At 40.1% G+C, this 17,680-nt stretch overlaps 1 protein-coding gene across 3 annotated transcripts in view; it reads right to left on the bottom strand.

Moving 5' to 3' along the window:
- The window catches only part of SLC9A7 (solute carrier family 9 member A7), a 156,078-nt gene that overhangs the window by 75,623 nt on the left and 62,775 nt on the right, over positions 1-17,680 (bottom strand). For all 3 annotated transcript variants that reach the window (XM_067722816.1, XM_067722815.1, XM_067722817.1), the window contains exons 2-4: positions 8,704-8,903; positions 6,668-6,745; positions 756-832 (exon numbers count right to left, since the gene is read on the bottom strand). In XM_067722816.1, the coding sequence (XP_067578917.1) occupies positions 756-832; positions 6,668-6,745; positions 8,704-8,903 (355 nt within the window). The remainder of the gene's footprint in view (positions 1-755; positions 833-6,667; positions 6,746-8,703; positions 8,904-17,680) is intronic.

Here is a 17,680-nt window from a genome sequence, read left to right as displayed (position 1 = left end):
GGGAGGGGGGGTTTTCAGGCTGGCTCTGTGTCCCTTTGACATGCTCCATATCCTTTTTGTTTGTTTTCTGAGCACTTCCTTACTCTCTGACATTATAAGATGCTCCATTGTCATTTTGTATATTTGCTGCCCCAGCCCTAGAATCAGCCATTTCTGCAAGGGGTCCTGGTTCTTTTCATTGAAGAATGCTATTAGAAACTAAGATCTGGGGACTAGGTTTTATTTTATTTCAGTGTTAATGAATCTTAATTTCAATTTAAATAGCCACATGTGGCTCATAGCTACCACACTGGACAATGTAACTCTAGATCTGAATTACAATCATCATAAACATCAAAATACTGGAATCTGGCCCTTGCCAGGGGCTGGGGGGGTGGGGGAAATGGGGAGGTGTTGCTCAAAGGGTACAAACTTCCAGTAACAAGATTAATAAGTTTGGGGATCTAATGTACAACATAGTGATTATAGCTAATGATACTTTACCACATACTTGAATGTTGCTAACATGTTCTTACCACAAAAAAAGAAATGGTAACCATGTGACCGGATGAAGGTGGTAGCTAATGCTATGGTGGTAATCATTTTGCAATTTATAAATGTGTCAAATCAACACACTGTATACCCTACACTTTCACAATGTTATGTGTCAATTATATCTCAGTAAAGCTGGGGAAAATATTGGATTCTGTGGACCCATGTGGATCTCATCTCTTTGGAAGTGTGGTAATTTGGTTATATGACAAAGAGTCACTTACCCGATAATGAAGCAGGAAACGGCAGTCCCCAAGAAGGCATAGGCCAGAATAGACCCAAGGTTTCTGAAAAAGTGTCTCTGAATAAAACAAAAAAGCAGGAATCACATTGTGAATTTTGACAGTGAACATTAGAAACACTACAAGTCTCTAAAAAGTGAAACTTTACTTACTGCTTCCATTATATTAATTAACAACTGAAGTTACTCCTGAATAATGTTATTTAGCCTTAGAAAATCATGGTTTTAAGATATCCTTTGTCCTACCAATCAGTAAGCAAGCAAGCAAGGCCTTAGTAAATTTCAGAAAAAACTACTCTGGCTGATTATATTAAATTACATTTTGTGTGTGGGGGGTGTGTGTGTGTGTGTGAGAGAGAGAGAGAGACAGAGAGACAGAGAGAGAGAGAGAGAGAGAGAGAGAGAGAGAGAGAGTATTATGTGTGTGTAAGTAGACCAATCATTTTCACAGATTTAACCCAAACTATTTTACCCTAGTGATTCAACTAGTCACTTCCAGTTCTGGTGGTACTTTAGAAGAACATTACAGATATAAGTTTGAAACCAATAAACTATGAAAGTGCTAAGTAGCTTTCTGGTTAACTCAGTATCGGAGGCGTCTTCTGATATTCATCTGAATTAATCTTTGGAGCCTGGGAAAGAGGGAAAATAGAGATAGGTGTGGAGAAACAAGAAACAGGTAGTTCATCTAAGATGGGCAAATTTAAAAGTATGTGTACACACACACACACACACACACACACACACACACGAATTTACTTCTCATAAATCACTGGGCCTGTGGATATTCTGATGGGGAAAATCCATGTTCTTGGGACCCTGAGACATGATCCTTACTTCTCAAGGCATAAAGCTGTTCACACTGGACAATCATAACTATTTAACAAAAACAGACAAACAAAATCCCCTAAACACCCTAATTAAACAGGAACCAGGAACACTTTATCTAGAAATTTTAAAAGGCAGGAGAGCCCCAGCATGTGAGCTAAGCACCATCAGGGAAAGAGAGGGCACAGAAGAAGCACTCAGCCTGGATCAAGCAGCCTTCACGAAGTCTGATCAGACACAGGGCTGCAGGCGACCACTGGCCTGCATTCCAGACAGAGGACCTAAGACCTTGGCTTCAGCCTTCCCCAATGCCTGCCCCTCTCTGAGGCTGTGAAGAAGGCATCAAAGAACCCCTAGTGGCCCTAAACCACCTGCTCAGAACAGAATCCTTCAAGGGCTTCCCACACTGACAGTCATCAAATGAAGGTACTGCCTGTACATATTATAGACACATTATGTTTGCCTCCTAAATCAGTCATTGTCCTCAGTCTTTTTTTAATGCTAATGCATTTATATGCCACTGTTTTGAAAAAAAAATTAGGCTTCAAAAAAAAACCAACAACTGTGACCTACTTGCCTTTAAAAGCTCCATCAAGTGCTTAAACCAGGGAGGGAGTGCATCAAGGACAAGACATGAGACCAATGAAACCCATGCGAAGTATCCAGGAGCAAAATTTTAACCCTAGATGTGCTTTCCCTTGCCACTCGGCTTTCTTTTGGGTAATCATTCCTATGGTTGGTTTGAATATATTAAGTAAATTTGTATTTATGATATTAGCCAAAGCAGAAAATTAGAAATGTAAATCTACCACCAAAAATGCATTCATGATATATTCTAAAATCACACACACACACACACACAAATTACCCATCCCATTCATATCTGTTGATATGAACTGGAATTTTATTGCATCTTGAAAAGGTATAACATGCCACTTATTTGTATATTATTACACCTAGTATTTCATTATATACTTCATAGTTTACAGAGTACTTTCGCATATTAGCTCATCCAATTCTCACAACAACCTCATCGTGAAGGTGTTTTTTGGACCATTTTATATGAGAGACAACTAAGGCTCAAAAGTGTGATGTGAGCTGCCTGAAGTCACATGTCTACCAAACCACAGCACCAGAACTGGAAAGCAGGTCTTCTGACCCCAAGGCATTGCACTCTCACCGCACAAGATGCCCTTCTTGATTCCCACCACATCCTTTTAGGGAAGAAGGACAGGAGGTGTCTAGTGGAATCCTGTATCTTTCATCATCTTCTTATTTGGCCTTAACAGTTCACAGTCACGTGTGGTTCACATAGCCATGACTGGTTCAGTCTCTCCCTTCTTTTCCCTTTCCATTATAGAATGGCAAAAAGAAACAAAAGGAGATGACATGCCCTGGTAAAGCCTTTGAGAATATAAACCTAAAACAGATCAGGATGAGAAGGTTTGCATTCAATGAAAATCCACCCGGCATCCCAATTCCTAGTTGTACCATTCTAAGCCTTACATTCCTACTCCTTGGGAAACCTCATCATCGCCCATTCCCCTGACAAATTTGAACATGGTGTGTGTGTGTATGTGTGTGTGTATTGGGGGAAATGCACAAAACATGAAAGCTCCTATAGGTGAATTCTTTCCCTGCCAATGCCCTCTAAGCAAACTGAGTGGTAGCACAAAATCAGAGCTAAGACCATGGTACTTTTTTCAAGTTAGAAAAAAGAAGGCCCATGTCTGAATGACAACTACATGTACCTAGGTCAAAGGGTATGAATCTGTTTACATACCAGAGGTTAAATGGTGAAACACTTATTACACATTTAATTGGGAACATTTAATCAGAGATGGCAACCACGTAAGTACCAACTATTTAGGTGCCTGATTAAAAAGGAAAGAGACTAAACTAAGAGCTAATAATAACCTTTAAGACTAGCATTTCAAAAACAACTTAAGCCTGTTATTTGTTTTTCTTCTGAGAAAATGAAGCTGACAAAGGGAAGGCTCTGCAAACACTAAGGGTTTTTTTAGCCATTAGAGTGGCTTTCACAACCAATGGTTTGGTTTCATTTTTTTTTTTTTTTTTTTTTTGTGGTATGCGGGCCTCTCACTGTTGTGGCCTCTCCCGTTGCGGAGCACAGGCTCTCGACACGCAGGCTCAGCGGCCATGACTCACGGGCCTAGCCGCTCTGCGGCATGTGGGATCTTCCCAGACCGGGGCACGAACCCGTGTCCCCTGCATCGGCAGGCGGACCCTCAACCACTTGCGCCACCAGGGAAGCCCGGTTTGGTTTCATTTTAAAGCAACTATGACCTTGATTATACATTAAGTTTAGTTATTTAAAATACCAAATTATTCATCACCCATTTGATCTTAAGAGCAGCTCCCAAACTCTTTATTCAGATAAAGAATAACATTATTTATACCTGTAAGATCATCTACCATTTTTTACATGTCAATAGCTGACATATAGATTCAGATTACTCTGGCAACCTCATAAATAAGTCTGAAAAAGGATACTTTTTCGGTACAGAAAACCTATATCTGGAAAGAATGTAACACAGAGGAACAACTCTAGGCCCTCCAGTCAGACAGACAGGCATAACCTTGACTCAGTCCTGCACCACCTACATAACCTCAAACGTCACTTAATCGTTCTCAATTTGGCTTCATCATCAGTAAAATGCAGGACATTCTCTACATGTCTGTGAGTGTCCAGATGTGCGTTGGGCTGGTGTGCAGAAACACAGCCTCCTGCTCCTCAAGCATCCATTGTGGAGAGGGGACTTAAGTTCCATCCCTCCTCCCTTGAAGGTGATGCAGTAAGAAGGGGCCATGTGATCTCTGAAGGGCGAGATTGGCTTGACCCTGACTTGTAGCCTTGACTCTCTTACGGAAAGTGGGGGAGTGCTCTTGCTCCTATGGCCTCCATGCTACGAGCAAAAGAGGCAGCCTTTGGTAGGCCCAACAATTTCTACGATCTCTCCATTTCCGCCTCCGTATCTGTGACTGTGACCGACTTGGTGGCTAAAGGGCATCTGTCTTCAATTCATGAGGTCGGCAGTAAGGAGCCCCATTACCAAGGGCTAAACTATATCATCCAAGATGCGTCACCAGGGACTTTGGGTCATAAATTGATCATTCAGTTGCCAGTTAGCTCCTTGTGTCTGTTTATAAATGAGTTGGAAACCTGGGGGAGAAGGGGTGTGAGGTAATCTACCACGCTCACATTCTTACAGAGTTTCTGTGATGATCAGAAATAATGTATATAAAAACCGAAATAAAGGATATATGCAAAATTATTTATATCATATGCTCCATAAATAACTATATTTGTGTGGGTTGGGAAGAGTTTAAAAACCTTCTGAAAACTGCAGATTTGCTTTGACAGAAGAACCAGCCTGATGGGCAGGCACCCTCTCATAAAATGAGTTGTAACTGTTCCCTCCTCTATGTTCTGAAAGATTTTGGGTAGGACTCATTATTTCTTCCTTAAATGCTAGATAGAATTCACCAGTGAAGCCATCTGGGCTTACATAAAGGTTTTTAACTATGAACTCAGTTTATTTCATTAATATAGGGCTGTTGAAGCTTTCCATCTCTTCTTGGGTCAGTTTTGGTAATTTGTGCCTTTCGAGAAATTTGTCCATTTCACCTGGGTTGTCAAATTTATTGGTACAAAGTTGTTCATATTATTCTCTTATTGTCCTTTTAATGTATGAAGGGTCTATACTGATGTCCCCTCTTTCATTCCTAATATAGGTAATTTGTTTCTTTCCTCTTTTTTTTTTTTTACCTTGATTGATCTATCTAGAGGTTTATCAACTTTGAAGGCATTCTCTACTTCCTAAGGATGTTACTGAGTTTTATTGGCAGCCAAGATCTCTCTTCTCTAGGCTCACTGAAAAGGTTTCCTTTAGTCCCCTTTCAGAAAGACAGCTGAAACAAGGTCCTTGGCTGTTATCTGAAGTAGGCCCTTTTGAAGGCTAAATTTTCACAGAATAGTCCCACAATGGGGAGGAAGGGAGCCACTCACACTATTTATAAAGGTATTTGGTATTTTAAATATTTAGGGGCTTAGGCCCAACCTTGCCGCTGAACACAATGACCCTCCCTCAATAATGGTATTTTTTAAACTTTTTACTTTGGAGTAATTATAGATTCACAGAAGTTGCAAAAATAGTGCAGAGAGGTCCCATGGTACCTTCACACATTTTCCTCCACTGGTTATATCTCACATAATTGTAGTGCAATATCAAAACCAGGAAACTGAAATTGGTACAATGTGTGTGCATAGTTCTATGTCATTTTATCACACGTGTAGATTCTTGTAACCACCACTGCAATCAAGATGCAGAACTGTTCCACTGCCATGAAGATTTCTCTCATGCTACCCACTTTATAGTCACAGCCACCCCCTCCCCTTCTCATCCCCACCATCCCTAACCCCTGGCAACCAATAATTTGTTCTCCATCCCTATAATTTTGTCATTTCTAGAATGCTATATAAATGAAACCATATAGTATGTGACCTTTTGAGATTGGATTTTTTTTTCACTTAGCATAATGCCTTTGAGATCCATCCAGGCTGTTTTGTGTGTCAATAGTTTGTTCCATTTTATTGCTGAGTTGTATCCATGGTATGGATGCTTGTTTAACTATTCACCTATTGTAGGACATTTTGTCTGTTTCCAGTTTGGGGCTATTACAAATAAAGTTATTATGAACAACCATGTACAGTTTTTTGTGTAAACAGTAGTTTTCATTTCTCTGGGATAAATCCTCAGAAATAAAATCACTGGGTCATATGGTAATTTCAACTTTAGTTTTATAAGAAACTGCAAACATGTTTTCCAGAGTGGCCATACCATTTTACATTCCCACCAGCAATGGATAAGAGTTCTAGACTTTAAAACAGAAATGAGTCACTGATGATGAGTCAACTGTAGTCTCTGAGTGGGTATAGAACACAGTAATAAGCAATCTGAGAGAAGGAAAAAAACTAGAATATTGTACAGGAAAATTAAAGCAGAGATTCCCATGCTTTAAGAAATACTGGCAAAAATTCCTTACCTTCTTTAAACTGTATCCAGCATGGAAAATAATTGGAGGCAGCAGAATGTTGAAAAAGACCTCTGGATCAAATGTTACCTAAAAGTTTAAAAAGAAAAAAAGCCAATTTTTTTGTTGAATACCAATTGGTGCCATAATATTTGCTTAATATTTTAAGCCACTGACTAAAGTTTGAATATTTAAAACAAATGACATAAATGTGAAAAATCACAGACTCAGCACAGTAGAGAAGCCACAGCTCCCATGAGCACTGGCCTGTTCTTCTCCACACGGTACTTCTGCCTTCTACTCTTGGTGTGTTGTTGAATATGTATTAAGACACAACAATTCAATGCAATTTTGAGAACTCACAGAAAGCTTCTGGTCAATGTTCTTAAACAAGAAATGAAAACATCTTGATTTTTACCAAACCTTTATAAAAGTTCAACTACAATAAAAGATGCAGTCGTGAGTCTTTATTAATTTTCTGTATCCTACCACATAATGATTTATAGACATAATCTTACTGAATTTAAGTCTCTTTTGAGTGACCAGCCATTTGTGATATGTAATGTGGACTAGATCAAAGTCTCCAGTGGTGCTAGTGACTTCCTGAATATCAACATAAATTCATCAACTCTAAGGGGACTAAAACTACCTGTAGGCAATCAGGGAAATCACTCTGGAACTATGAGCAAAGCCTTATCACATCCAGAAAAGAATTAAACATTGTATAAAGCCTCCTAAACTTTTTTTTTTTTTTTTTTTTTTTGCAGTATGCGGGCCTCTTACTGTTGTGGCCTCTCCCGTTGCGCAGCACAGGCTCCGGACGCGCAGGCTCAGCGGCCATGGCTCACGGGCCCAGCTGCTCCGTGGCATGTGGGATCCTCCCGGACCGGGGCACGAACCCATGTCCCCTGCATCGGCAGGCGGACTCTCAACCACTGCGCCACCAGGGAAGCCCCCTCCTAACCTTTTTAAAGAATTTGTTCACGTTGGTAGATTAACTGGCTCTTATTTCAATTAATTATTTTAAATCTCCATTCTAATTATTAAATGTAAACAGCCATTAGTGTGGTATTACACTGGGTATCTTTCTCAGTTGCATTTAATTTCACAAATGTTTATGGAAATTCCATGCATTCTTATGAAGGGTTGAGAGCAAAGAGCTCACTAGGACCGCCCTTAGGGACAGAGAGAAGATGGGCATGTTGAACACTCCAGGTTGAGAATAATTTTCTTTAAGGATTATGGCAGATCCTGAGAACAATAATAATTTAATTTTTGGAGCACAGGCTACACTCTTTGACTGCAAGCTTTCACATATTAAAGGGGTCTCACACAACTTGGATCCCCAGACTTTATACGGAAGCCCTCCTGCTGATAAGCCCGGGTCTATAAGGTACTAGAATGTATGTGGATAAATACAGATCTTGTGCTTATCCTGGAAATCACCCAAGTGAAATGAAGAGATATATAATCCCTTTTCCTGTGGAGTATTTTAGCTACCCCCAACATTAAATGAAAAACAACATGTGGACTCAAATTCTAAGACAACAAGACATTTTTCCTCTGAAGATTCATTAAGCCTTTGGCACCAATCACCAATGAGAGTGGGAAACTCAATAAATGTTTGTAGAATATGGTAAAATAACCACGAAGAAGTAAGAATAACACTTCTGAACACTGATTATAACAAGCTAAAAAAAAATAAGAAACCAATCTTAATTTAAGAAAGAAACAATCTCATCCCTAAACCATAACAAGAGTAAGAGACATAATCAAAAAGAGATGGGAGTTGGACAGACGAGCTGAGTGGGATGTACGAACCCACTGCACCATTGGTGGCCCACATCAGTCTGACAAAGCTAAAAGGCTCAAGTTCAAATATGGTTCCTTCTCCTCATCACAGTCCAAAAGCTTCCTAGCCAAACTGACAGCCAGGAATGTTACTGATGTTCCAGGAGTGTCAAAAGATTTCTGTTCACAAAGTTGAGACAGAATCGGAAAATCAAAAACCACGTCAGGACCAAAGTGGCTGAGCGGCCCGAGCTCACCTTCCTCAGCATGTCATTCTGCTCTACACTGTTGACCTTGCCAGGGCTGATTTCTCCTTTCAGGGTGTATTCGAAGAACTTCCCGCTGACATTCACTAATAAGGTGCTGAAGGCCCTGTCTTCCTGAGTGCAGCTGAGTGACTTGTCATGACCACTGGTGGCAGTGGTGCCGTACCTCAGGATCACCCCGACGATGAGCCCTGAAACAGAGTGGAAGAAAACATCAGGCCTGTGGAAGGACACAGAGAGCATGGGAATAATGGCAACAACTAAGAAACTCTGAAGTAATCTTAGAGACCAGGTAGGTGATGTGTATTTTAGGGACAACTACACAGTCCTTCAAAAGGGTTAAGAATCCATCTATTCTGGTTTGAGTCCCTCAGCCACCAAGAGGACAAGGTAGGACAGTACCTTTCGGGATTATGACAGTACTCCGAGTACTATGAACCACTGATCATGTCTCATTTCTCAGGTTTCTGCTGGAGGAAGATGGGGTGATAAGAGGCAAAGGTTTTTTCTGCCTAGCACAGCACAAAGCAGAACCACTGAGCTCTTTGATTTGCACCAGCAGCATCCCTCAGGCCATCCGCCAGTGAGGACAAGGCCTCGGGAATTTCTAGTTGTTACAAATGCAATTTGTTTTGCCACACACTAGAGGAAGGGAAAAAAAGAAAAGAAATGCTTTTGCTGAGGTCATTTCAAGTACTGGGTATCATGGAGAAAATAATTACATCCCTTAGGGAGCTAAACAGCACAGTGCCAATTTTCACAGTCATGATTCAGGGACTGGAGAGCTGGCTTCTTGGGGCTATGCCATTGACACAGCTAGCATAATTAGCTGCAAGTCTTTCCGTCTCATTCTGTTCTTAGCAGGGTTTTCCCTTTAGGAGGAAAAAACCAGCAAAATTGTGTGTAAGCATTTAATTCCATGAGTTATGAAGAAATGTTGCTCCCCTGGTCCCGGACATGAGTCACACATGCCCAAGTAAAAGTGAGGGAAATGTGAAAAAAAAGAAAACATAAATAACAACCAGACACTTTCCACAATTCTCTCTTAGGTGGAAAACTTCAGACCTCTCTCTATATTCAGTTCTTTGCTAGCAATATTAAGAGAGAGAATGGTAAAATGCTCCCCCATCTCATTTTGCCATTAATGGAGAAAGTTATATGAGAAAAAGAAAGAAAATGTTTATTATATCCTATGTATAATGTTCTACAATGTCTCTTATCACCAAGACATATGAGAACTCACAAGACATTGCTGAAGAACAAATAATATATAAAATCCAGAAAGATATAGTTTTTTAAGCCAAACTCTGTGCTCTGTGTCTGTATTGCTTTATTATTGTTGTGGTGGTGGTGGTTGTTAAATACCTGTACTAACATGCTTGAACTTTGTTGACTTTTGTGAACAAATAAAGTTGTAAAATTTTACTACAGATTAAAAATGAGGTTCTTAATAATCTCAATTTGAGAGCTTGGTCTCCGCGCTCTGGAAGGTACGCACATGGTTTACATTTGGCAGCCAATAAAATAGACTGGGGTCCTGAGCAGTCTCTTTTTCTGGCTTGGCTGTGCCAGCTCTAAGGGAAATTTGTCATATGAGGTGCCCATAAGGGGCCTTTGTCATCCTCACCTTCGTTGTGTCAACCTGTACAACGAAGGTCCTTTACTCTCTTAAGACTATTTTGGGGAGTAAACTTTCTAGATCTTGTGAAGGCTGCATCCTTTGCACTCTCTTGTGGGGACGCCTCTAGCGCGTTATTGATTTGTGTCACTATTAACATATCTCATCAATGGCCAGACGATGGATCCTTTAAATTGGGGAAACGTCTAAATTGGTGAATTTTTAGAGCGCTCTCATAAACAGCCATTTTACTGGTACCTATGAAAAAACAAATTAGAAGGTGGTAAAAAAAATAGCTAACCTAAGAACTCCCTCAGTTTAAAACAAAACAAAACAAAAAAACCAGTTTGGGAAGCCTCATTTGTGGTCTCAACTTACCCTCAATGGGTCTTACAGATGCTAATGAACAGGAGATTAATTGTTAATTAGGTTGATTAACAGGAAAATGAGAACCTGAGAGAAAGTCTATAGATTTCTTTCCAAAAAGGTGAAAAATTTAAAGGGACTCGTCCCAAAAGGATAAAAATCTTCAGATGGTTATTAAGAAATGGGATAAATAAAACAGATGTTAATGGGATTAAAACAAAAGGTTTTGATACAACACTACCTAAGGTTGGATGGGCCAAAGGGACCCCCTATGGTCCGCAACATTAAAGGGCCCCAAACACGTCCACTCTATTTACCCCAGTTAAATATATATATGCTTTTTACCCAATTGTAACCCAATTTTTACCCAATGTGTAACCAGGCCTCTTGATGGCTAAATATCTTGAGATAGTAGATAGTAGATCATACATTTAACTCTATATAGAATTAACTGTAATAGTGCAACTCTAGATGTGGGAAGAAGCAACAAGGGAAAACATCCCCTGGATCATAACAGACTAGTAAAACAGAAGATCCAGAGAATTTTAGGTTACTAACAGGGCCTAATCCAAAATTTAGCACATTGAGTGGCCTATCAACACAATCCTCATCTGATCTAGGAATGAGCCTTCTTAGCACCTCGGGACAAATTGGTCAAGAAATGCCTCCCAAACCTTGGTCTAATTTACGACCAAGAGGGGGTGCTGTGGAAAAAAAAAATGTTGCCTGCCATTCCAGTAAACAAAGAATATTGCCGGCCATAAGCTGCCAATGTAACCGCGCCCCCCACAACCCAAGGTGTGCCCTGGGGAGAATTCAGATGGAGAAAAACATGATGTGAACATAGATAGTTAAAATGCATATCAAAGAAATAATTTCAATGAGCCAGACTCTTGCATCTTCGCAGACATAGAAAAGTGCTAAATTCATTAACTTGACAGGTCTGGTTTTTGTGATTAGTGGTAATCTTTTGATGTTCGACTACACATTTCGGTTTTTTTTTCCTGCAAAAACTCCTATATATCCTGGCTCCTCCCTTACCTCTTTGGAACAGATCCTCCAAGCTATCTGAGAGGCTGTTTCCTGGGCTGTATAGTACTCAGTAAGGTCCCTGAATAAAACACGTTTCGCTTCAGTTAACAGTGTCTTCATCAGGAAACCAAAGTAAGTCGTTTACAAAAGGCTATCCTTCTCCCAAATCAATAGCTGCTTTACATAACTCACTGTTTCTTTTCAGTACTAGCTTCAATATTTGCAGAGCTAACTAAAAAAATAAACCACAATAGCACAGGGTCTTCACAATGACAACTATTCTAACAAAAGAGGAGTTGTGATACTGTGATTTATAATAAGATATATTTGGTCTTTGTCCCAGTTTCCTGGTACAGAGCTCCTAACCCCCCCCCCCCGCCCCCCCAATCTCTGAAGTGCTAAGTGTCTTTTTGTATGCTAATGAGGTGGCTGGTGGCTGGGGGTTCCCGGATTAGCCTCCGAATGAGGGCTGGTTGCCAGGGGAACCAACCAGGTGATTAGAGAGTTGGAACTTATTTATTTATTTATTTATTTATTTATTTATTTAGGCTGCGCACGGTCTTCATTGTGGCATGCGGGATGAGGACTTCTTAGTTGCGGCATGCAGACTCTTAGTTATGGCATGCGATCTCTTAGTTGCAGCATGCATGCGCGATCTAGTTCCCCAACCAGGGATTGAACCTGGGCCCCCTGCACTGGGAGCACGGAGTCTTACCCACTGGATGACCAGGGAAGTCCCCAGAGTTGGAACTTTTAATTCCACCCCACCCCCTGACCTCCATGCAGGGAAGAGGAGCTAGAGGTTAAGTGGATCACTAATGGCCAATGATTTAATTAATTACACCTATGTAATGAAGCCTCAATAAAAAGTCCCAAAGTACACAGGTTCAGAGAGGTTCTGGGTTGCTGCACACGTGGAGCACCAGAGAGGGTAGCTTACCCGAAGAGGGCATGGAAGCTCCATGTCCCTTTCCACATACCTTACCTTATACATCTCTTCCATCTGGTGGTTCCTGAGTTATATCCTTTGATAATAAACCAGCAATATAGTAAGTAAATGGGCTTCCTGAGTTCTTTGAGCTATTTTAGCAAATGATCAAAGCTAAGGAGGGGAACATGAGAACCTCTTATTTATAGCCAGTTGGTCAGAAGTTCAGGTGATAACCTGGACTTGTGACTAACCTCTGAAGTGAGAGGGGCAGGGGTCTTATGAGGCCTGTGGGATCTGATGCTATTTCCAAGTAGACAGTGTCAGAGTTGAGTTAAATTGTGGGATACTCAGTTGGTATCCACTAGAGAGCTGGAGAACTGCTTAGGTGTGAGAAAACTCCCACACATGTGGTCACAGAAATGTCCAGTAGAGTATTGAGAGCAGAAGGGAAACAGGAGATTTTTCCTTACAGGAGGCTTTTATTTGCAGACAAATTCCTCAACTACAGGAAATACCCTCGCAGTCTCTGTCCGTAATCATCACCATCATACCTAGAAGCATTATTAGATGACGAATATTAAAAATAATAATACATACTTATAAAATCTTTCCCTCCCTACCCGGGTCCAATGTGCCCATGCTAAAGATGTGATGGAGACAGTGAAGGTGATGATGCTGCCCCCTTGTGTTAAAATATGGCAACAAAGCCCCCTCACAGCAAAGATACAGGTTAAAACGTCCTGATTGATAGTTTTGACCAAAAATATACCAAGCAACAGGATTTGCTGCTAATTCAAGGTAGAGTTTGAGTAGCTCCTCAGACATTTAGATTCATATTTATTACCACTGGAGTCCATGGCACAAAAGGACAGTCATTGCTATATTAAGTTCACGTGTGGCATCTTCCACTTCAAGAAAGAATAAGACATTAGGACTGCAGAGGGGTATTTTAGTGAGAATATAACAAAGACTTGGAAAAAACATGAATGGCATATTTCCATCTTCTAGATATGGAAGACATCCTCTGACAGGGAACTATAAAGAGGTCTTAACTACAAGGAATTAGAATTTGACATTAGATATTTTGCAAAGCTCAGAAACTTCAGTATTCCCAAAAAAATGATGGAGAACAATAGAGGCATTAATGACTTTACTGGATCAACATCATAGTGTTCCAGATTACAAAGAGCAATAATCTACTGTGTGTGGGCCAGAAAAATATCACATGTCAACTGATGAAAAGAGACTCACTGATTTCACAGGTATATGACTAATGCTAGGAAAGAATTTAGTTTTGAACTTTTACAGAAAGCAAATATACATGAAATTCCTTTGACATCTGATGTGGCTTAAAGCAACATGGTGAACTCCAAAGGTGCAAAAATTCAAGACTTTTTCAGTAGAAAAAACTCAAGACTGTTGCAACTTTTGAGTATGAAAAAACTCCTGTATTTGCATATTGTGCTGATGGTATACAACTGCCAACTTTTCTAATGTTTAAAAGAAACACATAACCAAAAAAAGAACCCTATATACAATTTATGCATGTGCCCATTGGTGGTATGAGGAAGGAACTTAATTATGGACAAAGCATTGTTCAAAAATGCTATGAGGCCATTAAAGGAACTAGCCCCACTAGTCTGGTGCCAGTTTCCGCTTTTGTGACTCAGGTTGTTGGGAAGACAGTTGAACAAATTGACACTCAGCTGTAATTCTAGACAGCTATCCACCTGCTGCAATATTTAAATGTCTCTATTAATAAGCCTTTGTTAAGGAGTTGGGAACAGGTGCATGGATGCACTGTTCTCTAACGAGACTCCACCTTCCCTTATATGAGCTACTGGGAGCAGATGATCATCAGTTCGGTTTGGCCACTGCTATGGGGATTTTTACAGCACTGTAGGAGTTGTTCTGAGTTCTAAAGCTTCATCTGAAATTCTGAGAAAAGAAAGCGTCCCATTCCACATCCCGTTACACAGTGTTTGAAGAGAGTGATAACTATTTCTAATTGAGCAAATAAAGAGGATGCAATGGGTGCCAGCAGTGACAATGATTTTTCAGGTTTGAGGGTCATTTAAGCGACTCTTGTATTAAGAATGTATGTTACAGCCTTTTCAATATCCTTTTCTACTTGTTCTATTACTTATTATGCAGCTGTGCTATTCATTGATATATTCGTTTCAAGGAGAATTCATTTAAAATATTTTTGTTACTTGTTTTGAATATGTAGTGAAATACTTTTTAAAAACAATTTTTGTGTGTGTATGTGGTACGCGGGCCTGTCACTGTTGTGGCCTCTCCGGTTGCGGAGCACAGGCTCCGGACGCGCAGGCTCAGCGGCCATGGCTCACGGGCCCAGCCGCTCCGCGGCATGTGGGATCTTCCCGGACCGGGGCACGAACCCATGTCCTCTGCATCGGCAGGCGGACTCTCAACCACTGCGCCACCAGGGAAGCCCTAAAAACAATTTTACTGAGGTACAATTCACATACCATAAAATTCCCCATTTTAAGTGTACAATTCAATGATTTTATTATATTCGCAGAGTTGTGCAATTATCACAATCTAATTTGGACCATTTCCTTTTGCAGTCACTCTCTGTTTCCCACTCCCAGCCCCAGGCAACTGATCTATTTTCTGTCTCTATAGATTTGCCTTTTCTGGACATTTCATATAAATGGAATCATACAATATGTACTCTTTTGTGTCTGGCTTCTTTGTCTTAGCATACTGTTTTCAAGGCTCACCCATTGTGGAAGAAAGGTATTAGTACTTCATTACTTTTTATTGTTGAATAGTATTCCATTGTATGGATATACCATATTTTGTTTATCCATTCACCAGTTGATGAGCATTTGCGTTGGTTCCACTTTTCTGCTATTATGAATAATGCTACTATGAACATTTGCATACAGGTCTGTATGGACATATGTTTTCATTTCTCTAGGGTTGAAACCTAGGAGCAGAACTGCTGTGTCATATGGTAAATCTATCTTTACTACTTTAAGAAACTGTTGAACTGTTTTCCATTTGGGAAACTGTATACCATTTTATACAATTTATACCCCCACCAGCAAAGTATGAGAGTTAAAGGTTGTTTACATGCTCTACAACACTTGTTATTGTCTTTTGATTGTATCTATTTCAGAGAGTGTTAAGTGATATCTCACTGTGGTTTTAATTTGCATTTCCCTAATGCCTAATGATGTCAAGCATACTTTTGGCTATCACAAATAAGGCTGCTATGAACATCCATAAAACAGGGTTTTATGTGAACATGTTTTCAATTCTCTAGGGCAAGTACCCAGTGTGGGATTGCTCAGTCATTGGGCAAGTGTATGTTTAACTTTATAAGAATTGGTCAAATCATTTCCCAGTTACTATACCATTTTGCAACAATCTACCCAGTGCCAAGCAATGTATGAGAGTTCTAGCTGCTTCAAATCTGATAACTCTTGACAATACAACAGAAAATCTGTGAATCACCAATCAGCCAGCCAATGCTATTCTGATAAAGGTTGACTTTAATTAAAGAAATAAACGGAGTCTGTAGCCCTTCAAGACAAATGTTCTGTCTTGCTTCCATCAGTATATGAGATACTAAAATAGTGAAAATCAGGCCCATCAGCCAAGAGTTCAACCTCCAATCCAATGTTCCTCTTCTTCAACAGCTAAAATTCCAAAGATTTGATTAAAACCAACATGGAACAAGTTTATGTGAGTCAAAAAACACCATAATTGCTAAGTAGTTTCCCTAAATATGGAATGTCACAGTTAAGAATAAGAGGAAGAAAATGACTTTAAGTCTTAGATATCTACTTGGGAAAACAAGATATGGAAAAATCATTATATTGTCCCATGAAGTTCTTGGGACACCAGGAACATCTTCTCATCATTGCTGTGCTGCACAGCATTTCTCTATGGGTGACCAGATACCACATACCTTCTGACAGTCTTTACAGAATGGAGATGCCCATTCTAGTATATAATGGAAGAGTGGGAGAGTCTTTCATTGAAAACTAGGAACCAAGGAGGCAGACTTGGACTCGATGACTGAATTTTTTTAAAAATAGATCTTTATTGGATTATAATTGCTTCACAATACTGTCTTAGTTTCTGTTGTACAACAAAGTGAATCAGCCATATGCATATATATATCCCCACATCCTCTCCCTCTTGAGCCTCCTCCCACCCTCCCTATCCCACCCCTCTAGGTCATCGCAAAGCACCGAGATGATTTCCCTGTGCTATACTGCTGCTTCCCGCTAGCTAACTATTTTACATTTGGTAGTGTAATACATGTCGATGCTATTCTCAGTTCACCCCAGCATCTCCCCCACCCCGCCCCCGTGTCCTCAAGTCCATTCTCTATGTCTACGTCTTTATTCCTGCCTGCCACTAGGTTCATCAGTACCATTTTTTTTTAGAGTCCATATATATGCGTTAGCATATGGTATTTGTTTTTCTCTTTCTGATTTACTTTACTCTGTATGACAGACTCTAGATCCATCCACCTCACTACAAATAACTCAAGTTCGTTTCTTTTTATGGCTCAGTAATATTCCATTGTATATACGTGCCACATCTTCTTCATCCATTCATCTGGATGACTGAACTTTTAACTAGAGTCCAATATGGTACCCAAGTATAAACTGATTACACTTGCCTCCTTCTAGGAGGGGCCTCTGCTGGCTCAACACCTCCAGGGCCCGGAGAGATTATTTCTGTCTAATCCAGGGCTACAGTCTCAGGAAGCCATTGTTGCCACACACCCAAACCACACTGTCCAAGCTCTATCTACCTGGCTCCTTTATCTCCCCATTGGTTCCAAATTTTGATAACAGAGAGAGTATCACTAATTCAACCCCTCAAATCCCAAGCAATATGGATGACCACTCAAATTCTTAAACATATTATCTTTAAAATGCTTTTAAAATAAAATTCACAGATTTTGAGAAGATAATGGGAGGCTAGCAGATTCCTGGATAATGTCTAAGGACCTTAAGTCAGGTATTTGAATA

This window comes from Pseudorca crassidens, chromosome X (assembly GCF_039906515.1).
Source record: "Pseudorca crassidens isolate mPseCra1 chromosome X, mPseCra1.hap1, whole genome shotgun sequence".
NCBI lineage: Eukaryota > Metazoa > Chordata > Mammalia > Artiodactyla > Delphinidae > Pseudorca > Pseudorca crassidens.
This window is presented reverse-complemented; position numbering and strand designations above follow the sequence as displayed.